A 20700-nucleotide genomic window follows, 5' to 3' on the forward strand; every position below is an offset into this window, starting at 1 on the left:
AAAATATCACAAACCAAAGAAGTGTTCAACCTAGACTGTGTAGTATTTTATAACTAAGAATGTAAAAATACAATTGAAATACAAGTCAGATCAATGAAGAAACACATGGAAAGTAAAAATCAAAGCTATTCTTGGTTGTCAACTTGACTACATCCAAATTAACTATAACCCCAAAATGGAGGGCCACATCTGTAAGGGATTTTTGCTTAATTTGAAATAGGAAGGTCTACTTCTAATCCAGATCTCTAATCTGGACACACCTCCTGCTGGAAGTCTACATAAGGACATGGAAGCTTCACTCTGTCTGCTTGCCCTTGCCATCGCTAGCAAACCCACTCCTTCACTGGCATCAGACATCTAGAAACCAGCTCATTCGTCCAAACTGCTGGATTGAACATCTACCAGATTCTTGGACCTTTTGTTCATAGGTAGCCACTGTTGGGGATTAGCTGGACCACAGCCTGCGAAAGAGAGTGAGAGAGAGAGAGAAAGAGAGATCACCTCTGTAAGTTGTTACTCTCGAGAACCCTAATATAACGATCATAAATAAACTGGGTAAGGCAAAGGTGAAGCCAGGAATAAAAGCAACTTCAGCTCCCCCTGGAGTAACGCCCAGATGTCTCAGCAGCCCAGCCAGCTCCCCTCCAGGTGAGGATGCTGCTCAACATGCACAGCAGCTGAGCTCACACAACACTGACAACCAAACTTCTCACACTCAAAACCTCTCCAGAGACTCAGGAACACATAGAAACAACTCCACTGGTCTCCTCCCACTGCTTACCACCTACAGTCTCCCTCTTTCTCTAAAATCTTTCTTCAATAAAATAAAGCCACTAGGTCCCACCGAAAATGCACTATGCTGCATACTCTTGCTTAACTCACCTGAAGAACTTAATTTAAACACATAGAAATCGTAATCCACGGGGCCAGTGGTGCAGCTTGGTGGTAGAGTGCCCTAGCCTCAGTTCCCAAGACCAAAGCACTGTACTGTCACCACAAGCTTCTTTTAGAACCAATGACTTGAGTCAGGTGCAGTGGCTCATAAACATAATATTGGAATGTGGACAGTACAGCGGGAGGGCAGGAGTTGAAGGACATGCTCAGTGACAACAGAGAGCTCAACAGCAACCTTAACTATAGGAGATACAGCCTCAAACGTCCCCTGTCAAACAAAGTAATTCCACGACTCAATACGCCTGATGCAATAATAACACCAACACCATCACCATCACCACCACCACCACCTCCACCACCACCAGAAGCCAAGTGCTTAAGGAAAAAAAAGAACTGACACTAAATCCTGTGCTAAGGCTTCTAGAAGGCTTTTAAGCCTCTGGAGCAGTCCACAGAAGACATCCATGACAGAATACAGATGTGGTCAAGCCTGACACCTCTGTGGGCAACATTCCCTCCAGACTAAGTAGGAAGAAAAGACACAAGAGATAAGAAGGAGGGTAACGACCTTCTTAAAAAGAAAGCAGACTAGAGAAAATGAACTTCAGTGCCTGAAGGACCAATTCAGGAAGTGATTCCCCGGCTGCTCTTGGAGACAGAGACAGGTGAGTCACTGAGTCAGGGTCTACAGAGTGCATTCCAGGCCAGCCAGAGCTACACACTGTAATACAGGCTTAAAATAAGAAATAAAAAAGAAAGCACTCCCTACCTGGAGTTCCAGCACCCATGCCATATGAAGAGAAGGGAGGGGAGGAAAGAGGGCAGAACTGGTTGCAAGTGAGAGTCTCATTACTCTGCCTCTGGGAGCCAGCCCACTACACTCAGGACTTCCAGCAGGTGACAGGCACTTTATTCTGTCTAGAGATAAGGAACCAGAGAGGTTCTAAATGCTACATAGCACTTCCTAGCACATTATTATAGGACAGCTTTCCCTTCCCTGACACTGGAGTTTATAAAGTGTAATCCAGAGGGTCTAGGGAAAAGTTCAGCTCCCTTGAGTTTATTACTAAACCCTGAAGAAAAGTGACCAAATCAATCAAAAGAGACTGCATGTGTGTTCACTCCAAAAGGCCCAGGAACTGTCCAGTGAAGAGATAAAGTCCCGTGTTTGAAACTTTAAGAACTTTTAAAATAAAGACTGGAAATGGGAAAACTCCTGATAGAATTTAAAATCAACAGAATGTATTCCTTTGACAATTCTGCCCATGCTTTATTCCTAGCACTCAAGGCGCAGGCAGGAGGTCTGTCGTAAGTTCAAGGCCAGCCTGTACTATACACGGAATTCCAGATTACCCACAATGAGCTTCTATCTCAAAACACCATAAAGCAAAACAAAACATAAATAAATAAATAAATAACCTCAAGGAAGTCATATTATATTATTATGTAGAACTTGTTACAAAATAAGATATGTATGTCAGCCACAGTGGCACAGGCCTTTAATCCCACAGCTGGGAGGCAGAAGCAGGCAGATCTCTGTGTGTTCTGGGCCAGCCTGATCTACATGAAGTCTGCGACAGCCAGTACTACATACAGACACTATATTTCAAAATAAAAGAAAAAAGACACGATCTGATATGTTTGCTGACTTCAAGGAGCCTGACATAGCAAAAGAGTACATGGTCTGACTTAGGATTGCTATTGCTGTGAGGAAACATACAGCGTGAGGAAAAATTATTTCAACTTACAGCTTTCAATTCACACTCCACTGCTGAGGCCAGCCAGGACAGGAACTCACACAGGGCAAAAAGCTGGAGGCAGGAGCTGACACAGGGGCCAAGAAAGGTGCTTTCTCATAGCACCCATACGGGTTGGACCACCACAGTGAGATGGACCCTTCCCATCATTAATCAAGAAAACACACCACAGGCCTGCAGTGGTGCTGCACTCTTTCAATCTCAACACTCGAGAGGCAGAAACATGCAGAACTCTGTGTTCAAGGCTAGCCTGTTCTCCAAAGATAGTTCCAGGACAACCAGGGCTACACAGAGAAACCCCATCTCAAAACATGAGAGAGAGAGAGAGAGAGAGAGAGAGAGAGAGAGAGAGAGAGAGAGAGAGAGAGAGCCCAATCCTGTTGGCAAATGGAAGCATTTTCTGGATTAAGATTCCTTTTTCCCATATGACCCTAATGTGTCAGGCTGACATGGGAACTAGTGAGAACATATACAACAGAGCTATCCATTTGATTTATTCAACAACATACAGATTTAACTCAGTGATGGTGATTACAATCTTCTCTCCTCAAACATTACAGTTACACAGAAGTGTTCATGTGAACCGCAACAAAGATGTAGATAAACATGGTAACCAAAGGAAACTAACGAGGATCACTGACAGCACAATTAACCCAGTTTACTAAAGTCGGGACTTGGGGACTAGCTGCAAGAGTGTGCACTCCTAACCACAATCTGCAAGGAATCGTGTACAGAGAAAACAAAACCAAAACAAACAACGACAACAAAAGAGAAACAGTGGACTCCGGGACTCTATAAACTGTCATTACATAAAAATGAGCCCAAGAAGTCCCACTCTAACAGACACTGTAACAACCTACACTGCTCTGATGACAGCTATCCATCAAACGCCATGTGCTCTGCAACCCACTGTTGGTCAGGTGCTCACCTAGCAGGTATGAGTCTGGGTTTGATCCCCAGCGATGCATAAACCAAGTATGGGGGTCTCTTGTAACCCCAGCACCGGAGACTGAATGAATAGGAGGTCAGCCTCATTACACACCACGTTGGAGGAGGCCAGCCTTATACTATATGAAAACCTATCTCAAAAAGAAATGTTCAAAAGAAAAATAAATAAGGCCCAAGCATTTTTAAAATAAAGCAAACAAAATACTGAAAATGAGATTTAGTACAAATATTGTAACAAAGCAAAAAGTTAAAAATACAGCCCTTCCACTCCCCAAATAATCTGTGTGCCGTCACAACCTGAGCACAGAGAGGTTTTCTAACCTGTCCAAGGAAATCATGCTGATGATCAGAACAGTGCTGACAAGACACAGCTCAGTGGTTAGGAGCACTCACTGCTCTTGCAGAGAGCCTAGGTTCAGTTCCCAGCACCCGCATGGGGGTTCACAACCGTCTCCAGTTCCAAGGAATCCAATGCCCTCTTCTGACTTCTGTGGACACTGCACACACATGATACACTAATACATAGAAATAATTATATCTAATAAAAAGTAAAAAATGTTAATGACATTTTAAAGAAAATAACAATATGGACTATAGTGAGGCAGCTGCTGAGCTAGGCTAGCCGCTGAGCCTGTTAAACTGGCAACTCACTCAATCACGTGAACCAATCAGCCCGCTGCTCTCACTTTACTATTATGGAAAGATTCGATTTAAAAACAAAAATAAACTCATTTTTAAACTTTGCTAGCTATGGCATTGCCCATGCTAGTCAATCATTCTACCACTCAACTATGTCCTTAACCTGCAACGACTTCTGCCACTCCTAAGATGTTTCTGAGCCACTGAGCTTTAATGGGGCCCAAACTTTCTTTAGCTCAGTATTCCATTATAAGCCAATAGGTGTCAAAAAACTAAAAACTCAAAAATTATTGTTAAACATGCAAAGCATATCACTATTAGAATTTTAATGCTTAGAAAAGGGGATTACCCATATTTTCATCTATAAGAATATGACAAAGGATGGTTATAAACAACAAAATACCTTACTCTCTAGAAAAATGCATCTAAATTAGATGTCTGTAATTCTATACATAATCCTTTAATAATTGTAGGTACTTGCGTTCCTTCCTCTCGGAATTTTCCTTAAGCACTTGGATTCATTTTATCTACTTCCATGTACATGTATGAATATGGTACGTGCAAGTGGGTTGAGGTCAGAGAATAACTTGATAGCCCCAGCTACCTGGATTTCTGGAAGTCTTTCACTGCAGTGTCGAGCTAACAAATTGCAGAAACAGATATTTGGACAGAAAATGGGTCTAAAGATTTATCAGAATACTAATAAATGCCAACACTATATAGAGACTCTACCCCCAAAACAAAACCAATAAAAAATTAATTTAAACTAAACATATATAGTGTTTTTTTCTTATTGCTGGAAATACCAGAATAAAATTCCTTAATGTAAGGTAAAAAATATATGTATGTATGTGTGTATATATACATATGTATATGTGTGTGTGTGTGTGTGTGTGTGTGTGTGTGTATACAAATATGGTGAATATAGTTCTAGTTTTTGTTTTTTAAATATGGCTTAATATACCTATTAAGTTTAAACATTCCTTCTATAACAGTAAAAGATTTCACCATCTTAAAAAACATAGAACTTTTCCTATTTAAATCTATATATTTACATATTATATATCATAATATACATAGATATATATTAAGATAATGCTGACTTATAAAAATATATGTAATTATATAAAGAATTATGACTAGGGCACACTTTAAGTATCCTAGTGCTAGGTTGGAAAAATCAGACACTGACCCAGGAAACCGAAGACAAGGAAAGAAAACAAGCAAATTAAAAAATACTTTATCCTTTTCACATCCAACCTGCCTGTGATCAGAATCCTAGAGAGGAACAGGGATCTTTAACCAGACAGTTACTGTTTCTCGTTGCAGGACAGAGTGTAGAAAAGACGGGTGAGCACATAGGAAAGTGATGGGAATTAAGCAGACACTCCCATTTATCATGAAACTGTTTTTCAAAACATGGAAAACTCTATATCATACATATTTATAAATCACAAATAAAGACAATTGTGCTATAGGTGATCAATAACAAAAGATACAATATTACCTAATGATCCCATATCTGTCCATACTGAAAAGAACCATGCTTGACCACCATCTTGAAAGGTGGTTGGTGTTAGCAACCATCATATGAAACGGGCCTTTAACAAAGCAATCCAGTTTCTCCAGTGTGTCACTAATGGGATTAAAACAAAAAGGTGATTCTGGCTAGGCTGAAAGCATCAGACAGCAAGGGCAGGCTCCCAGTATAAGTAAGCTGCTTTGTGCACCACCCACACGAAAGCACAGAGGGAGACCTTCTTGTCTACCAGCTCCGGGCACCCTTATCAACACCCAGGAGCACAGGAAGGCATGCTCAGTCAAAAGACCTGAAATGCTCTTCCAGTGAGAGACACTTTCTAAAGAGAAAGGTATATTTTATTCTAAAGCCTATGTTTCTCTGAGGAATTATGAAGTAAAATATCACACCAAAACTGCAAATTAAGTAAATGTGGATTCTTTTTTCTACAATGACACACTGTAAGATGGAAACTCACATTCTCTTACAAAAACCCACAGGCAGGCACACAGAAACTAAGCAACACGGGACGGGAAGGCTGAGGCCCTATCACTCACAAGTCCTCCCAACTATGCTACACATTCAAACCCGAGCCTTACCAAAGGAGGAAAAATAGATATATCACTATAAATAGCATGTGTCTACAGATAACACTAAAAAAGTTCAATCTATACATGCTAAATGTCCATGTACTTGTATATATTATATATATTCTACAAGAAAAAAATACATAATTATTCTAATACTGGAGGAATCAACATTTTCTGTGCAAGAGAAATCAGATTCAAGTATAATATTAAGTTGTACAAATTTATATTATATCCAATAGAAAATATTATTGTGAAATTATGATTTATTTGTAACATACAGTATTTCCAAGCTCTAAGAGCACTGGACTCTGCAAGCACTTAAGTTAAGCTGTGTAAGGCCAGTCTTGAGAAGAAATGTCAACACTTCTTAGAATATTGGCTGACTATAGATCAGGGGAAAAGGGATACAAACGTGAACCTGAGAAATTCTGAATATGACTGGGAAGACAGCTCAGCCAATAAAAGAGCAAGCACCAGGACCTGAGCTCGGCTCCCAGAACCCACTTGAAAGCAAAGGCTGGATGTGGTGAGCATACCAAAGCCCTAGCCCTGGGTAGGCATTACAAGTGCAGCAGAGATTACTGGGTAGGGATTATAAGACCCAGTGGTTTACCGGCCAGCCAGCCTAGGCTACTTGGCAAAGACCAGGGCAATGAAAGACCCTGTCTCAAAACAAGGAAGGCGGGGCATCTAAAAAATAAAAAATTAAAGTTAATATAAACACACAAAAACATCAACATGTGTGTGCACATGTACACTCGAACATATACACGAACAAAGCGGGGAAGGGAAGGAAAGGAGAGAGAGGGGGTGTGAATCAAATAGCAAGGACACCATTCTAAGCCTGCCCCAGATTGAAATCTTCCTGCCGTAGCCTCTTATATGCTCATATGCTAAGATTACAGGCATGAACCATCATACCAAGCTCGACAATCAATTGTTTTGCTTTATGTGTGAGTATTTTACATCAGTGTATAAATATGCACTACATCCATGCCTGGTATCCCTGGAGGTCAGAAGGCATTGGCTCTCCAGGAACTGGAGTTGTGGGTGGCTGTAGGCTACCACGTAGCTGCTGGGAGAGAAAGCAGCCTTCTGCAACAGCAACGAACTGTCTTAACTAAGCCGGTTCTCTCTAGGCCAGCACCAATCCTTATATATGCTTGAATGTTTCTTTGCTCCTGAGGGCAGCTTGTATGCTCCAGTGCACATGTGGTCAGAGGACACCCTTACGGAGCTGCGCTCGCATCCAGCCTTCACACAGGTCCCAGAGACCCAAGAAAGCACTAGGCTTACACCTCACAGCAAGTGTTTCACCAGCTGCGCCATCTTACCTGCCCTCAATCTTTTTACTCTGCCCTTTTAATGGGAACTATAATAGAGATTAAAGAGCCTCAGTTAAAAAGGCGAGGTTCCTCTTTTAAAACACACAAACAAACAAACAAAAACAAAACAAAACAAACAAAAAAAAAAAAAACCAGGAGAGCAGGTGAGATGGCTCAGAGGTTAAGAGCACTGGCTGCACTTCCAGAGGTCCTGAGTTCAATTCCCAGCAACCACATGGTGGCTCACAACCATCAGTATTGGGATCCAATGTCCTCCTCTGGTGTACATGAAGACAGTTAGTTTACCCATATACAAAAAAGAAATAAATCTTAAAAAACAATCACCTTATATTTACAAAAGAAACAATGCAGCAATAAAAATAACTTCTAATGAATTACTTGATTTAAACAAGGACTAAATGCTAAAATAATAAAATGTAAGTCCTAAGGGATATAGAAAATAGTGTCAAAGTTTCATTTCACAGATTACCTGATAGCTACAAGAAAATAGTTTTCATAGAGAGTCCTGAGTTGTCACAATCTTTTTGTTTGTTTGTTTTGGTTTGGTTTTGGTTTTTCGAGACAGGGTTTCTCTGTGTAGCCCTGGCTGTCCTGGAACTCACTCTGTAGACCAGGCTGGCCTTGAACTCAGAAATCCGCCTGCCTCTGCCTCCCAAGTGCTGGGATTAAAGGCATGCGCCACCATGCCCGGCTGGGTTGTCACAATCTTAAGCAAACAAAATAAATGTTACTATTAAAGACCCAGTTAGACAGGAAACACTCCCTGATGTGATGCACTGTGGAATGGTCAATACTTGGCCTGAATTTGATCAAGCTGAACTTTCAATCTAATGCTTCGTATGCTAGAAATAGACATAGAGACTATAGGTGACATCAAAACAGAAGAATCAAATAAATCAACTTAAATGGACAAAATCTCTCAATCAGTTTATGTCCTGAAAGGAAGGTGGAGGAAACCATACTAAGTTAAGAGATGTCAGAGGCCAAATGGCCAAATGGAAAGTGTTAACCTATCCCAGCTACACACTAGCATTTGTTTTTTGGTTTTTTTTTTATATTTTCTATTAGGTATTTTCCTCATTTACATTTCCAATGCTATCCCAAAAGTCCCCCATACCCTCCCCCCCCTACTCCCCTACCCACCCACTCCCACTTTTTGGCCCTGGCATTCCCCTGTACTGGGGCATATAAAGTTTGCAAGTCCAATGGGCCTCTCTTTCCAGTGATGGCCGACTAGGCCATCTTTTGATACATATGCAGCTAGAGACAAGAGCTCCGGGGTACTGGTTAGTTCATATTGTTGTTCCACCTATAGAGTTGCAGACCCCTTCAGCTCCTTGGGTACTTTCTCTAGTTCCTCCATTGGGGGCCCTGTGATCCATCCAATAGCTGACTGTGAGCATCCACTTCTGTGTTTGCTAGGCCCTGGCATAGTCTCACAAGAGACAGCTATATCAGGGTCCTAGCATTTGTTTTTATTGAAACTGCATTCTCAGTATCTCCTCAAACGCAAAATATCCCCAAAACCCTATCAGGATGAAAAAACTTTTTATTTAATTATTTTTTTAGAGAGGATCACATTGAAGAAGTAGCTCAGGCTGACCTGGAACTTGATATGTAGATCAAGCTGGCCTTGAACTCACAGAGATCTGTCTGCCTCTGCTTCCTGAGTACTGGAAAATATTACATTTTTAACCTAATAAAACAGCATTCTACTGTAGTCTACTCACCTCCACTTAGCAGCTTCATGACGAGCCACAGCTCATCCTTTACCACAAAAGATGTGTAGTAAGACACAATGTTAGGATGATGGCATTGGCTCATGGCCTGGATTTCTTTCTACAAAGAAAAAAACACATGGTTGTTGACTAAATTTCAGCTTAAGACCATCCCTATAATTAAGCAAATCTAGATCTGGCCACCCCAGAACTATGTTACAATCTTTTCTGGGATTTCCAAGGAACTAATTTCTTCATGAATGGCTCCACTGGAACCAGGAATCAGGCAAAGTAGCACACTTCTCTAATCCTGGGACTTGAGAAGAAGGACGAAGTCAGAGAGTTAGTGACCACTCTGACCAAGATGCACAGGAAGCCAGATCCTGTCTCAAAAGGCTGAACCAGGCCAGGTGGCTGTGATGTACACCTTTAATCCCAGCACTAGGGAGGCAGAGACAGACAGATTTCTGAGTTTGAGGTCTGGTCTACAGAATGGGTTCCAGGACAGCCGCAGCTACACAGAGAAACCCTGTCTCAACACCCCACCCTTCCCTCAAAAAAGGCTAAACCAGAAACTGCCGAGGTTTCCCTCCATCACTTCTGACTCTACTCATTGTACACACTGCACTGAGAGTCTCTGAAACTACAGATACTCACTGCTTATCACACAAGGCATCCCTGAATACCACCTTAGAAGATCAGGCCCCAGAGAATAATTACTAATAAACAGAAGGCAGAGGATTTTTGTCTGTTTGTGGGGGTTGTTTTATCTTAAAAAATATCGGGTCATCTGATTTTTGTGAGAAGACTTAATAATTTTTACACCAAAGAGAAATACACTGAAATGGACAGCTATAAACTGAATCCAGAGTAGTGAACCCTGTGCCAAAGCCTAATTCTATCTTGGGTCATAAAATGCAAATGAACAAAGGATCAGAAATGTTTTAAAGAACCCCGAGTAAAAGCAGCCCCTCTGTTCTTACCCTGTCCCTTCCGACCCCACTCCTATGATGCAGACACAGACACACACATGCTCTGCCTCTGGACCTCAAACCCAAGGTTCCCTCTGCATTACATATATCCCCGCAGCATCTGCACTTAGCAATCTGCTTTCAGTGAACATTTTTCATTTACCATTTTTCTGGGGTACTGAGGTTCATCAGGTGATGATGTTGCAGCTGCTGCTTCTATTATCATCATCATCATCATCACTATCATTATTATTAAAATAAAGGCACTGTAACAACTTTCCTTTTTCTGGAAGGAGAGGCCTTGGACTGGAGTCCCAAGAGCCCATAACTCCAAGCACCTTCTTGTGCACCATCTCCCTCACAGCAAATAAATACTACATAGTGCTTATGTAGTGCTACATAATACATAGTGCTACATAGTATTATGTGCTTAACTGTCTGGTTCTGTCAGGCTGGGGCCACACGAAGGCAAGAACAAGACTCCCACACGGGCTGGCACATGTGTGCAGTCCTAGCACCTGGGAGGGGAAGGCAAGAGAAATGAGGACAGATTCAGCTCCATAGAGATTTGTTTTAAATATTTATTTTATTTTATGAGTATGCATATTTTGTCTGAATGTATGTCTCTGCATGCCTGGTGCCTGTGGAGGTCAGAAGAGGGCATCAGATCCCTGGAACTGGATTTATGGATACTTGTGAGTGACCATGTGAGTTGAAGTTGAACCTGGGTCATCTGGAAGAGCAACCAGAGCTCTTAACCACTGACCTATTCCTCCAGCCCCCTGGGTTACACAAACACCCTATCTCATAAAACCAACAACTACTAAATCCTGTTTTCCCAACCATCATGGAGCTGAAGATGTAAGCTTAAGTAGAGTACTTGCCAAACATGTACTAGATCCTTAGTTTGATGCCTGATATGAACATGTGTGTGCATGCACACACAGGCACACACTCAAGCATACATGCATACACTTACACACATGTATATGCTTAAAATAGAACCTACACCAATTCTTTAATTATTCTTATTTGGGGTGTACACGTGCGTGCATGCACCCATGTACCAATGAAAGTCAGAGGAGGGCAATGGATCACTTGGAGATGTTAAAATTACAGGCAGTTGTGAGCTACCTGCCTTGGGTCCCCAGGAGGACAGCAATGCTCAGAATCACTGAGTCATCTCTAGCTCCTACACTCACTGCCGAGTTATTCTGCACACACCTCCCCACAGAACTGTAAGCTCAACAAAAACTAAGGGGATTCTCTGCATTTACCATTGTGTCTGACACACATGTACACCTCTAATAAATATCTGTTGGATGGAAAGCTCTATACAGCTCTCCATTTATTCATGCTCATGCCTTAGAGCCTTGGATAGAAGCATTTATTTTCAATCTTTAAAACTAATAAATGAAGTGCTCAGTAAATGCTATTTTTTTCATCTTTTCTACTTAAAGGCAAATTTATTCGTACCAAAGACCTTGTATATATTTTGCAAGCCCTAAAGACACCAGCAGAGGTTTTTGCAAGGCCCCTTAACTTAGAAAACTCAGTAAATATGAGAGGAAAAGGAAAAAAGCACTTGCCCATTTACAGTTAGACAGGACTTCAGGTAAGATATGTGCATGCAAAAAAGGAACACATAGGTCAGCATGTACATGGCAAATTAGTAATCATATTAAACATTACAAGAATCAACAGGAGCAAACAGCTAAGACAGGCAAGGATGACAGAAGAGCCCTTTGGGAGGAGCTGGGAGCTCAGTGTAGCCCTACAGACTTTGAGGAACTAGAGCAGTATGGAATTAAAGACAAGTGATATCCCACCCAGCATTTAGGAACTGAGCCACATTCACAGTCCCATTGTAATATTTAAGTATGACACAATATGTGAGAGCGATTTAAGGCACAACTGTTACACTGCCTTAATCTTGGACAGGACACCAGCAAGGCAGACAAGCTGGGTGGATCTCAGGTGGCTACCAAAAGACTGCCAAGATAACTCAGACTTCAGCGTAATCCCACACAAATGTCAAATGTCATCCCAACCCAGGGCTGAGACAACCACTGGGAAAGAACCATAAAAAAGAACAGAAAATAACTTCCTTAGAAAATCTCCATCCATACCCAAGAAAGCCCCATTTCTCCCTTTCCTTAGCCTAACATTCTTCTTTTACGTCTAGCTACAAGCTCCCAGCCCCCAACAGCTGATCTGCAAGTCTACCTCCTATTCAAGTCAGCAAAGGGTCTTAAGGTTCCACAAGTTCAAGAAGAAAATAGAACCCAGCTTGAGGTAAAAGTTGGTAGCATAAGGGCTGGAGACATGGCAGCAGTTATGAATGTATACTAGCTGCTCTTGCAGAGGACCTGAGTTCTGTTCCCAACATGTCCATTGGACAGCTCACAACTGACGTTAACTCAAAGGGATCTGCTATCTCTGACCTCTGCAGGTACCCACGTGTGTGTGCACATACCTACCACCACACAGAAACACAAACATATGCATGATTAAAACACAAAATCGGCATCAGGCCAGGTATGATGGCACATGCCTCTAATCGCAGCAGCTGGAAGGGAAGCACAGAGCGCTGTTGAGTTCAAGGCCACCTTGGTCTATACAGAGAAAAGTCCAGGCCAGCCAGGGTTACTTGGTGAATCCCTGGCTGAAAAGCAAAGAAGCAAACGGCAGCACAATGACCTGCAGAGACCTCTGACTGAGCAGGTCATACGTGTATTTATTAAGTGACTGCTGTACCAACTGTGTCACACCCAACTGCTAACCACTACAAACCTTCATAAAACCTGACAGTCTGGTAAAAAAGTTAAAGAATACCATGACAACAGAAAAATAGCTTAATAAAAATCAAAAGAGTCCACTAGAGAGGCACAAAAAGTAAGAGGCACAACCAGCAAGCTCTCTGAAGTCCTACCGCACTGACAGTGAAACCCTCTTGATTGTTTAATTCCCTGGAACCAGGGGTCATTTTGAGTATATTAAAAATTTAGCATATATATATAATATATATATATATATAAGATGTATATGTTATATATATAACATATGTATATGATATATATATATGTGTGTATATATATATATGTAAATATATATTCACAAATCACTCTGGCTGCAATTTAGGAAATAAATGAAGACTAGAGACAACTACTCTCCATACAACAATAGATAGCTCAGTCTTAGGTATAGACCTATGGTTACATTCATATTAGAGAAGTTGAGAGAGCAGCAGGACTCTTACAAATCTTCAACCTTAGAACTGTCTATAAAAGTTTAAAACCCAGTGATAGAGCGCTTGCTTAGCACACATCAGGCCAAGGTTCAATTTCCAGTTTCAAGAAGTTAAAAAGGCAATATACGCCAAAGGGAGGAGCCAAAAGGTGAAGAGGAGCTGTAAACAACAGACTTGGAAGCTGGCTGAGGCGGGTGGTGAGAGAAAGGACTGGACAGCAGTGACAAGCAGTATGAAGGCCTGGGGACAAGCTGCAGCTTTACATGGTAGGCTACATTCTGAGCTGTAACTTGAGAAACTGCTTATTTCTAGAGGTTTCTAGCAGGAGACTCCCAAGGACAGTAAAGACTGACAGCCTAGGCTCCTCAACAACCCTCCTCCTCCCGAGGCGTAGAATCTCCTCCCCCCTCCATAACACCTGTTCCAGTTACGCTTCTCTTCTGAATAGACACAAATGCCATGCAAGCATCTATCACCCTCACTTAATTCTCCAACAATCTCCTTAACCACCTATCAAGTCTACCCTTGCCGACGAGATTGCTCCTTCAACGTGTTTCACAGTCAGCCAAGCCTTCCTTCCTTCTTTTCTCTCATGTTTTAAAAATGGGGTCTGCCTGTAGACTAGGCTGGCCTGGAACTCAGTGATCCACCTGCTTTTACCTCCTGTGGATGGGATCAGTGCTATGCACGCCCACGTCGTGCACAACTTTATTTACTTAATTTATTGGTTAGGCTTGAACCTAGAGCCTCACATGATAGACAGGCACTGTACTGTGTCTTTAGCTTTTAAATTTGTCCCCACCATTCCCCCCCCCCTTTTGTTGTTGCTGTTGTTTTGACACAGAGTTTCTCTGTGTAGTCCTGGCTGGCCTGGAACTTGCTTTGTAGACCAGGCTGGCCTAGAACTCAGAGATCCACCTGCCTCTACCTCCCGAGTGCTGGGATTAAAGGACTGAGTCACCACCTTCCCCGCTCCATTTCTTTTTTTAAGGTAATTTTATTTATTAATTTTTTATGTGCACTGGTGTTTGGCCTGGATTCATGTCCATGTGGGAGTTGGATCACCTGAAAACATGGGTTACAGACAGTTGTGAGCTGCCAAATGGGTTCTGAGAATTGAAGCTGGGTTCTCTGGAAGAGCAGCTACTGCTCTTAACCACCGAGTCATCTCTCCAGTCCCTCCCATTTCTTTCTTAATGATGGCTTTTATTTGCTTATGAAACTCACCTTGATTTCTATGATTTACACAACTTTCCATTCAGACAACTGAGTCAGTTCTTCATCCATATAGAATAAATAAACCATGCCTCAAGAAGTTCTTGTACCAATGCTAACAAATTTTTCATCTGTGAAGTTTGACACTTTTATTCTTCTGCCACTATTACTAACTACATATAGGGACCCCATTGCCTCTGTGTCTTGTCTAGTGAAAAGTTAACTGTGAGTTGTAAATTATTTATAGGTCCCCCTCCAAATATATAAACACTGAAATGAAAACAAAACAAACACAACAACAACAACAAAAGTAGTCAGGAGGTGGTGCACTAGAGAGGCAGAGGCAAGCAAATCTCTGAGTTCCAGGCCAGCCTGGCCTACAGAGTGAGTTCCAGAACAGCCAGGGTCCCCAGAGAAACCCTATCTCAAAAAACAAAAAACAAACAAAATAACCTAGTAGGTTATTGGCCTTATGACCTAAAACTAATATTAAAAAGAAGAGGACCTAAGCTGAATGCTAGAGTTTACCTAAAGCTACATGACATGGCCTGATAACCCCAGCACTAGGAAGAAGAGATAATTGGGTCTCTAAAGCTCACGGGCCAACTAACCTTCCCTAACCTGTTAGCTCCATGCCAATGACAGATTCTGCCTCTAAAACAATGTTTAGGGGAACTAGCTCAGCAGTTAAGAGCACAGTTGCTCTTTCAAAGGACTTGGGTTTGCACCACCATGGTGTCTCACAAGCCTCAGCAACTCCAGTCCCAGGTGGCCCAGTGAAGTCTCTTCTGGCCTATGGGAGCACCAGGCAGGCACACAGCACACAAACATAGAGGCAAACACCCATATACATAAAGAGTGTTTTTTTCTTAATTTTAAAAACTGGGATCTTTAAATCAAAAACAAAAGCCACTGCTGACAGCTGCCAAGGAAAGATGCCCAGCCTGACCTCTGACCTTCAGACACACAGACACAGACACACATACTTCTAGTTTCCTGGTTTCTACAGGTACTCCAAGTTGAGCACAAATTTAGACATGTCAAGCAGGGATTCACATATGAAGTAGAACGTAGCATTTGCTTTTTTGTACTGAGTTCCCTCACTTGATGTAGTTATTTTTAATTCCATCCACTTTCCTGCAAATATCACACCCAGATCAAACCCGGGCCTTCATTCACTTTCTGAACTGTCACCTCACCAGCCTTGCTTTTTGTTTTTTCTCTGTTTTAAGTAGAAAGGTTTAAGTGGGGCATAGATGGGGATGGGAGAAATGAGAGGTTGGGAGAAAGTTAACTAAAACAAAGAGTATAAAAACCTATTTATTCCCTTGTAACCATATTTTGAAAACACGCTTATTAAACAGAAACTACTTGTTTTCAATGGAATCTATCACATCAAATAAACAACCTAAAAATTGAAAATAAGTAAAAGTAATCCATGGGTTTCGGGGTGTGGTAGTTTGAGTAAGAATGATCCCCATAGACTAACAGATAGCACTATTAAGAAGTGTGGCCTTGCTGAAGTAGGTGACTTTGTTGCAGGAAATGTATCACTGGGGGTGGGCACTGAGGTTTCAGATGCTCAAGCCAGGTCCAGGGTCTTACTCTTTTCCTGCTGCCTACTGGTCCAGATGTGAAAGGCTCAGCTACTTCTCCAGCACCATGCCTCCCTGCATGGCCCTATGTTTTCTGCCATGATGGTGATGATGGACTGAACCTCTGAACTGTAAGCCAGCCCCAGTTAAATGTTTCCTTTACGAGCTGCCATGGTCATGGTGTTTATTCACAGCAATAAACCCTAATACAGGGTCCAGGAACTTGCATATCCCAGATCAGCCTCAAGATCACTATGCAGCTGAGTATGACCTGAATTCCCAACCCTCAGCTCTGACCCTCTCTGTACTGAGAGCACACACTGTACACAGACACCTCCAACCAAACAAAAAAGGCAAATGGCAGATAGATACTGTTACATATTGTTTTTAATGTGCAAGACTGTTTGTGGGCACATGTTAGTGCACCACATGTGAACCTGGAGTCTTCACAGGCAAAAAGCATCAGGTCCCCTAAGACTGGAGTTCAGAGTTAGAGCTAGTTGCTGAGAACTAAACCTAGGTCCTCTGGAATAGCAGCTAGTGCTCTTAACTACTGAGCCATCTCTTCAGCCCCCACACATCAGAATTCTTAAATTCCAGCTTTACTGTGGGGAGGGATGTTTTTGTTGTTTGTTTAGTTTTTGTTGTTGTTTTGGTTTTTTGTTTTGTTTTGTTTCTTCGAGACAGGGTTTCTCTGTATAGCCCTGGCTGTCCTGGAACTCACTTTGTAGACCAGGCTGGCCTCGAACTCAGAAATCTGCCTGCCTCTGCCTCCCAAGTGCTGGGATTAAAGGTGTATCCCGGCTGGATATTTTTATTTTAACAGAATTAATTCAAAATTCACCTACTGTCTTTACCTTCACTGCTGGCCCAAGGTTCAAATGGTGCTCTAAGACTATAGCAACTGTTACCCCAGGATCTTGAAATAGGATTACAAGCCTCTCCTCCAACCTACGTTTCTTACCAGAGGTGACAAGATCACCACAGCGCCCACTGCTTGCCCCCACGCATGTGTCATCTCCAGTTGATGCTTACTTGTCCCATCTGCTCTGTTTAATACTGAATCTCACTACTATGTCTCCCTTCGCTCCAGTCAGTCCCTAGTACTCAGGGTGGTCAACACCGGTCATCCAACTCAAATGAAGACCGTGGTGTTCTACAGAGAGGCAGCTCAGCAGTTTGCTCCCTGCCTGGAAGGCAAGATCTGGGTCTACTGCCTGGCACCATAAATAAAAAGAAAGGAGGGGGCAATGGAAAAACTTCTAGACAGGCAGGCAATCCCTGCCTTTTGTTGTCAGAGACAGAGAGACAGAGACAGAGAGAGATAGAGAGAGATGGAAAACATGCTTACATGCATCTGTGCATGCTGTCATGATGTGCTTACAGACAGACATTCAGAGAACCATTTTGGGAAGTTTTTCTTTACTTTCACCTTGTGGGTCCTAGAGGTTAAACTCAGGTCTTCATCAGTAAATGCCTTTACAGTCTATTCCCAACTTTTCTATCACTAACCTTTTAAAAATATATACTTTACATTTATTTTATTATTTTACATATATGTGTGTATATATAAGCACTGAGTGCATGTTTGGCATTGATGGAGGGAGGTCAGAAGAAGGCATCAGCTCCCCTACAACTGAAGTTACACATGATGGTAAACTGCGTGTGGTACTGAGTGGGTTTTCTATGAGGGCAACAAGGGCTCTTAATCACTGCACCAACTCTCCAGCTCCACTGGAGAAAAAAAAAATCACTATAAAATAAAAATATCAATACACCCAGTATGGTAGATTACCGCTTTTGAATACCATATGATTTAGGAAGGTCCCCAAAGGGGCTATTATATTTCTATGTTAAGCAAAACAAAGAACAACTCACAGGATATAAAACCTCTGCAGTGCAGCATTTACTAGCATATACACACCCTACATCTTGACTGCTAACTCTGCAAAAATAATAACAAAAAATATATGAATGAGCCAAGCCCCTTAGCATACACCTTTAATCCCAGTACTTAAAGAGGCAAAGGCAGACAGATCTCTAAATCCAAGGCCTGGCTGGTTTACATATCAAACTCCAGAACAGCCAGTATTATAATGAGAAACCCTGTCTCAAAATATGATTTTTAAAGCTAAATTTCCTTACTAAGCACTTAGTACATATTCTTTTGAAACAAGGTCTCTCCATATAGCCCTGGCTGTCCTGAAACTCACTATATAGCCTACTCAGGACTACATTCTTAGACTGCACTGCTAATCCAAGAATACAACAGAAATACAAAACAATCCCTGTGGGGTTGTGTTTTTCCAGAGCTGGGGACAGAGAATATCTTTTATCAGCATTGCTCCCATCTAAGTTCAATTCCCAGAACCCACATAAAAGCATGCCTTAGCAAATGCTTTAATCCCAGCTCTGGGAAGACTCTGGGGCTTGACTGTGAGCCAGGTCAACTAGCAAGTTCCAGACTCACCTCAAACAATAAGGTAGGAAGCAATTGAAGAAGACACCCAACATTTGACCTCAGGCCTACCTATGCACTTGCAGACCCACAAACATGGACATGTGCGCATGAGTACCCCTCCTCCCAAAGTAAACGCTAAAAAAACTTTAAACCAACAAGGTGGCACATGCCTTTAATCTCAGCACTCAGGTGGCAGAAGCTGCTGGATCTCTGTGAGACTGAGAGTCTAAGGCCTGCCTGATCTATGGTCTGAATCTAAGGGTTGCAGAGTAACCTGAGGTACGTAGTGAGACCTTGTCTCAAAACAAAAAAAAAAAAAAAACAAGCTTTTAAAATAAGTAGAGGTAAAGGATCAGTGTTCTCTCTCTCTCCTCATCTTCCATCAGGATACAGAAGACACATTGATACTCTGTTTCTCGAAGGACAGTATCTTTTAAAAGATTCTTAACCCAGGAATCAAAAACCCACGTATTACTTAAAGAAATGAGAACGAAAGTAGCCACCATGTATATAAATAAGAACAAACATCAATCATACAATACCAGGACATATGCTCTAAACTATGTACATTCTTCAGTGCATAGTACACACATAGTTACCAAACCTACCCGAGCAAACAGACAGTGGTACAAGCCAGTCCCTGGACAGAGCGAATACACAAAAAGAGCAAAATCTCAAAAATGCTAAGAAATTAAAATATTCAGTCTAAAAAAATGTATGTATTAAATGTTAACCTCAGAGTAATAAAATTGTAAGTAATTTTTTCAACTTACTTTAACTTTATAAATTTTATAATCATTTATTAATGAAAATAAGTCACGTTCTCAAAAGAAACTAAACACCTCTTTTTTTAACATGAACTCTAAGAACACACTCCTCCCTCCGTGGAGGGAGCCTGAGCTGCGCGTACCAGGAGCTCATCCATGCTGGTCTGACACTTCTCCAGGTTTATCCGCTTGATCGCCACTCTCTCCTTTTTGGGGGCACAGTAAGCTGCTTGGACCACGGCAGTTGCTCCACTCCCTGCAAACAAACACATATGTAAATAAATACACACATAAAGCACCCCACAGTTAAACAATGACGGCTGAGCCTGCTGTGTCCCACAGTGGACGACGGACGAGGGGAAACACCCGAGGAAGCTGCAGAGCACAAGCTTCAGAACCTCAGGGGCGTCAGCGTGGCTCAGTAGGAAAAGGTTCCACTGCCACCAAACCTGACAGCGTGAGTTCAAACCCAAGGACCACACGGTGGAAAGAGAGCCCAGATTCCAACAAGAGGTCCTCTGACCTCCACACTCACCACTTGTGCACCCACATTCATACACACACATACAAAAGAAAGAAAAATGTAATTTAGAATTTAAAAAAAAAGGCCTCGGCTATTTCATATCCATAGCCAATAAGAACAGTGTAAAAAATGGAAACTCATTAGGATTCTAGTTCTGAAGTATGCTAGCGTAGACCCATACTTCTTGTTCTTTTCCAAACACAACTAAATACCATAAAACCAACCGAAACCTAACCATCCACGGGCTTTGGAAGGTATAGGAAGGCGGGGGACGGCCTGAGAGCGCAGGACCTGGAAATCCATGATGAGCTCACTGCCTTCTCCTCCTCTCTCGCATACTGAACAGCAGAGGCCTGCACCCCAGAGCCACCAAGAAAGAGAAAACAGACACAGACAAGCCAACAAACTAGAAGAGCCTACAGGTCTGTAAAAAGGGCAGCTCAGCACTGAACTCGTAGTCAAAACACTGCCCAGTCCTCATCCAGGACAAGGACTGGCCCAGATGTC

The 20700-nt window shown here is 42.0% G+C and overlaps 1 protein-coding gene across 5 annotated transcripts in view; it reads right to left on the reverse strand.

Annotated features, from left to right (window-relative positions):
- The window catches only part of Oxsr1 (oxidative-stress responsive 1), an 84253-nt gene that overhangs the window by 46560 nt on the left and 16993 nt on the right, over positions 1 to 20700 (reverse strand). For 3 of the 5 annotated variants that reach the window (NM_001359582.1, NM_133985.2, XM_011242932.3), the window contains 2 exons: positions 19814 to 19926; positions 9424 to 9532 (listed from right to left, as the gene is read on the reverse strand). In NM_001359582.1, the coding sequence (NP_001346511.1) occupies positions 9424 to 9532; positions 19814 to 19926 (222 nt within the window). Of the gene's footprint in view, positions 1 to 5745; positions 5875 to 9423; positions 9533 to 19813; positions 19927 to 20700 lie in introns of all 5 variants that reach the window. The other 2 variants (NR_045693.1, XM_030244002.1) reach the window with 2 other exon arrangements.

This window comes from Mus musculus, chromosome 9 (assembly GCF_000001635.26).
Source record: "Mus musculus strain C57BL/6J chromosome 9, GRCm38.p6 C57BL/6J".
Classification (NCBI taxonomy): Eukaryota; Metazoa; Chordata; class Mammalia; order Rodentia; family Muridae; genus Mus; species Mus musculus.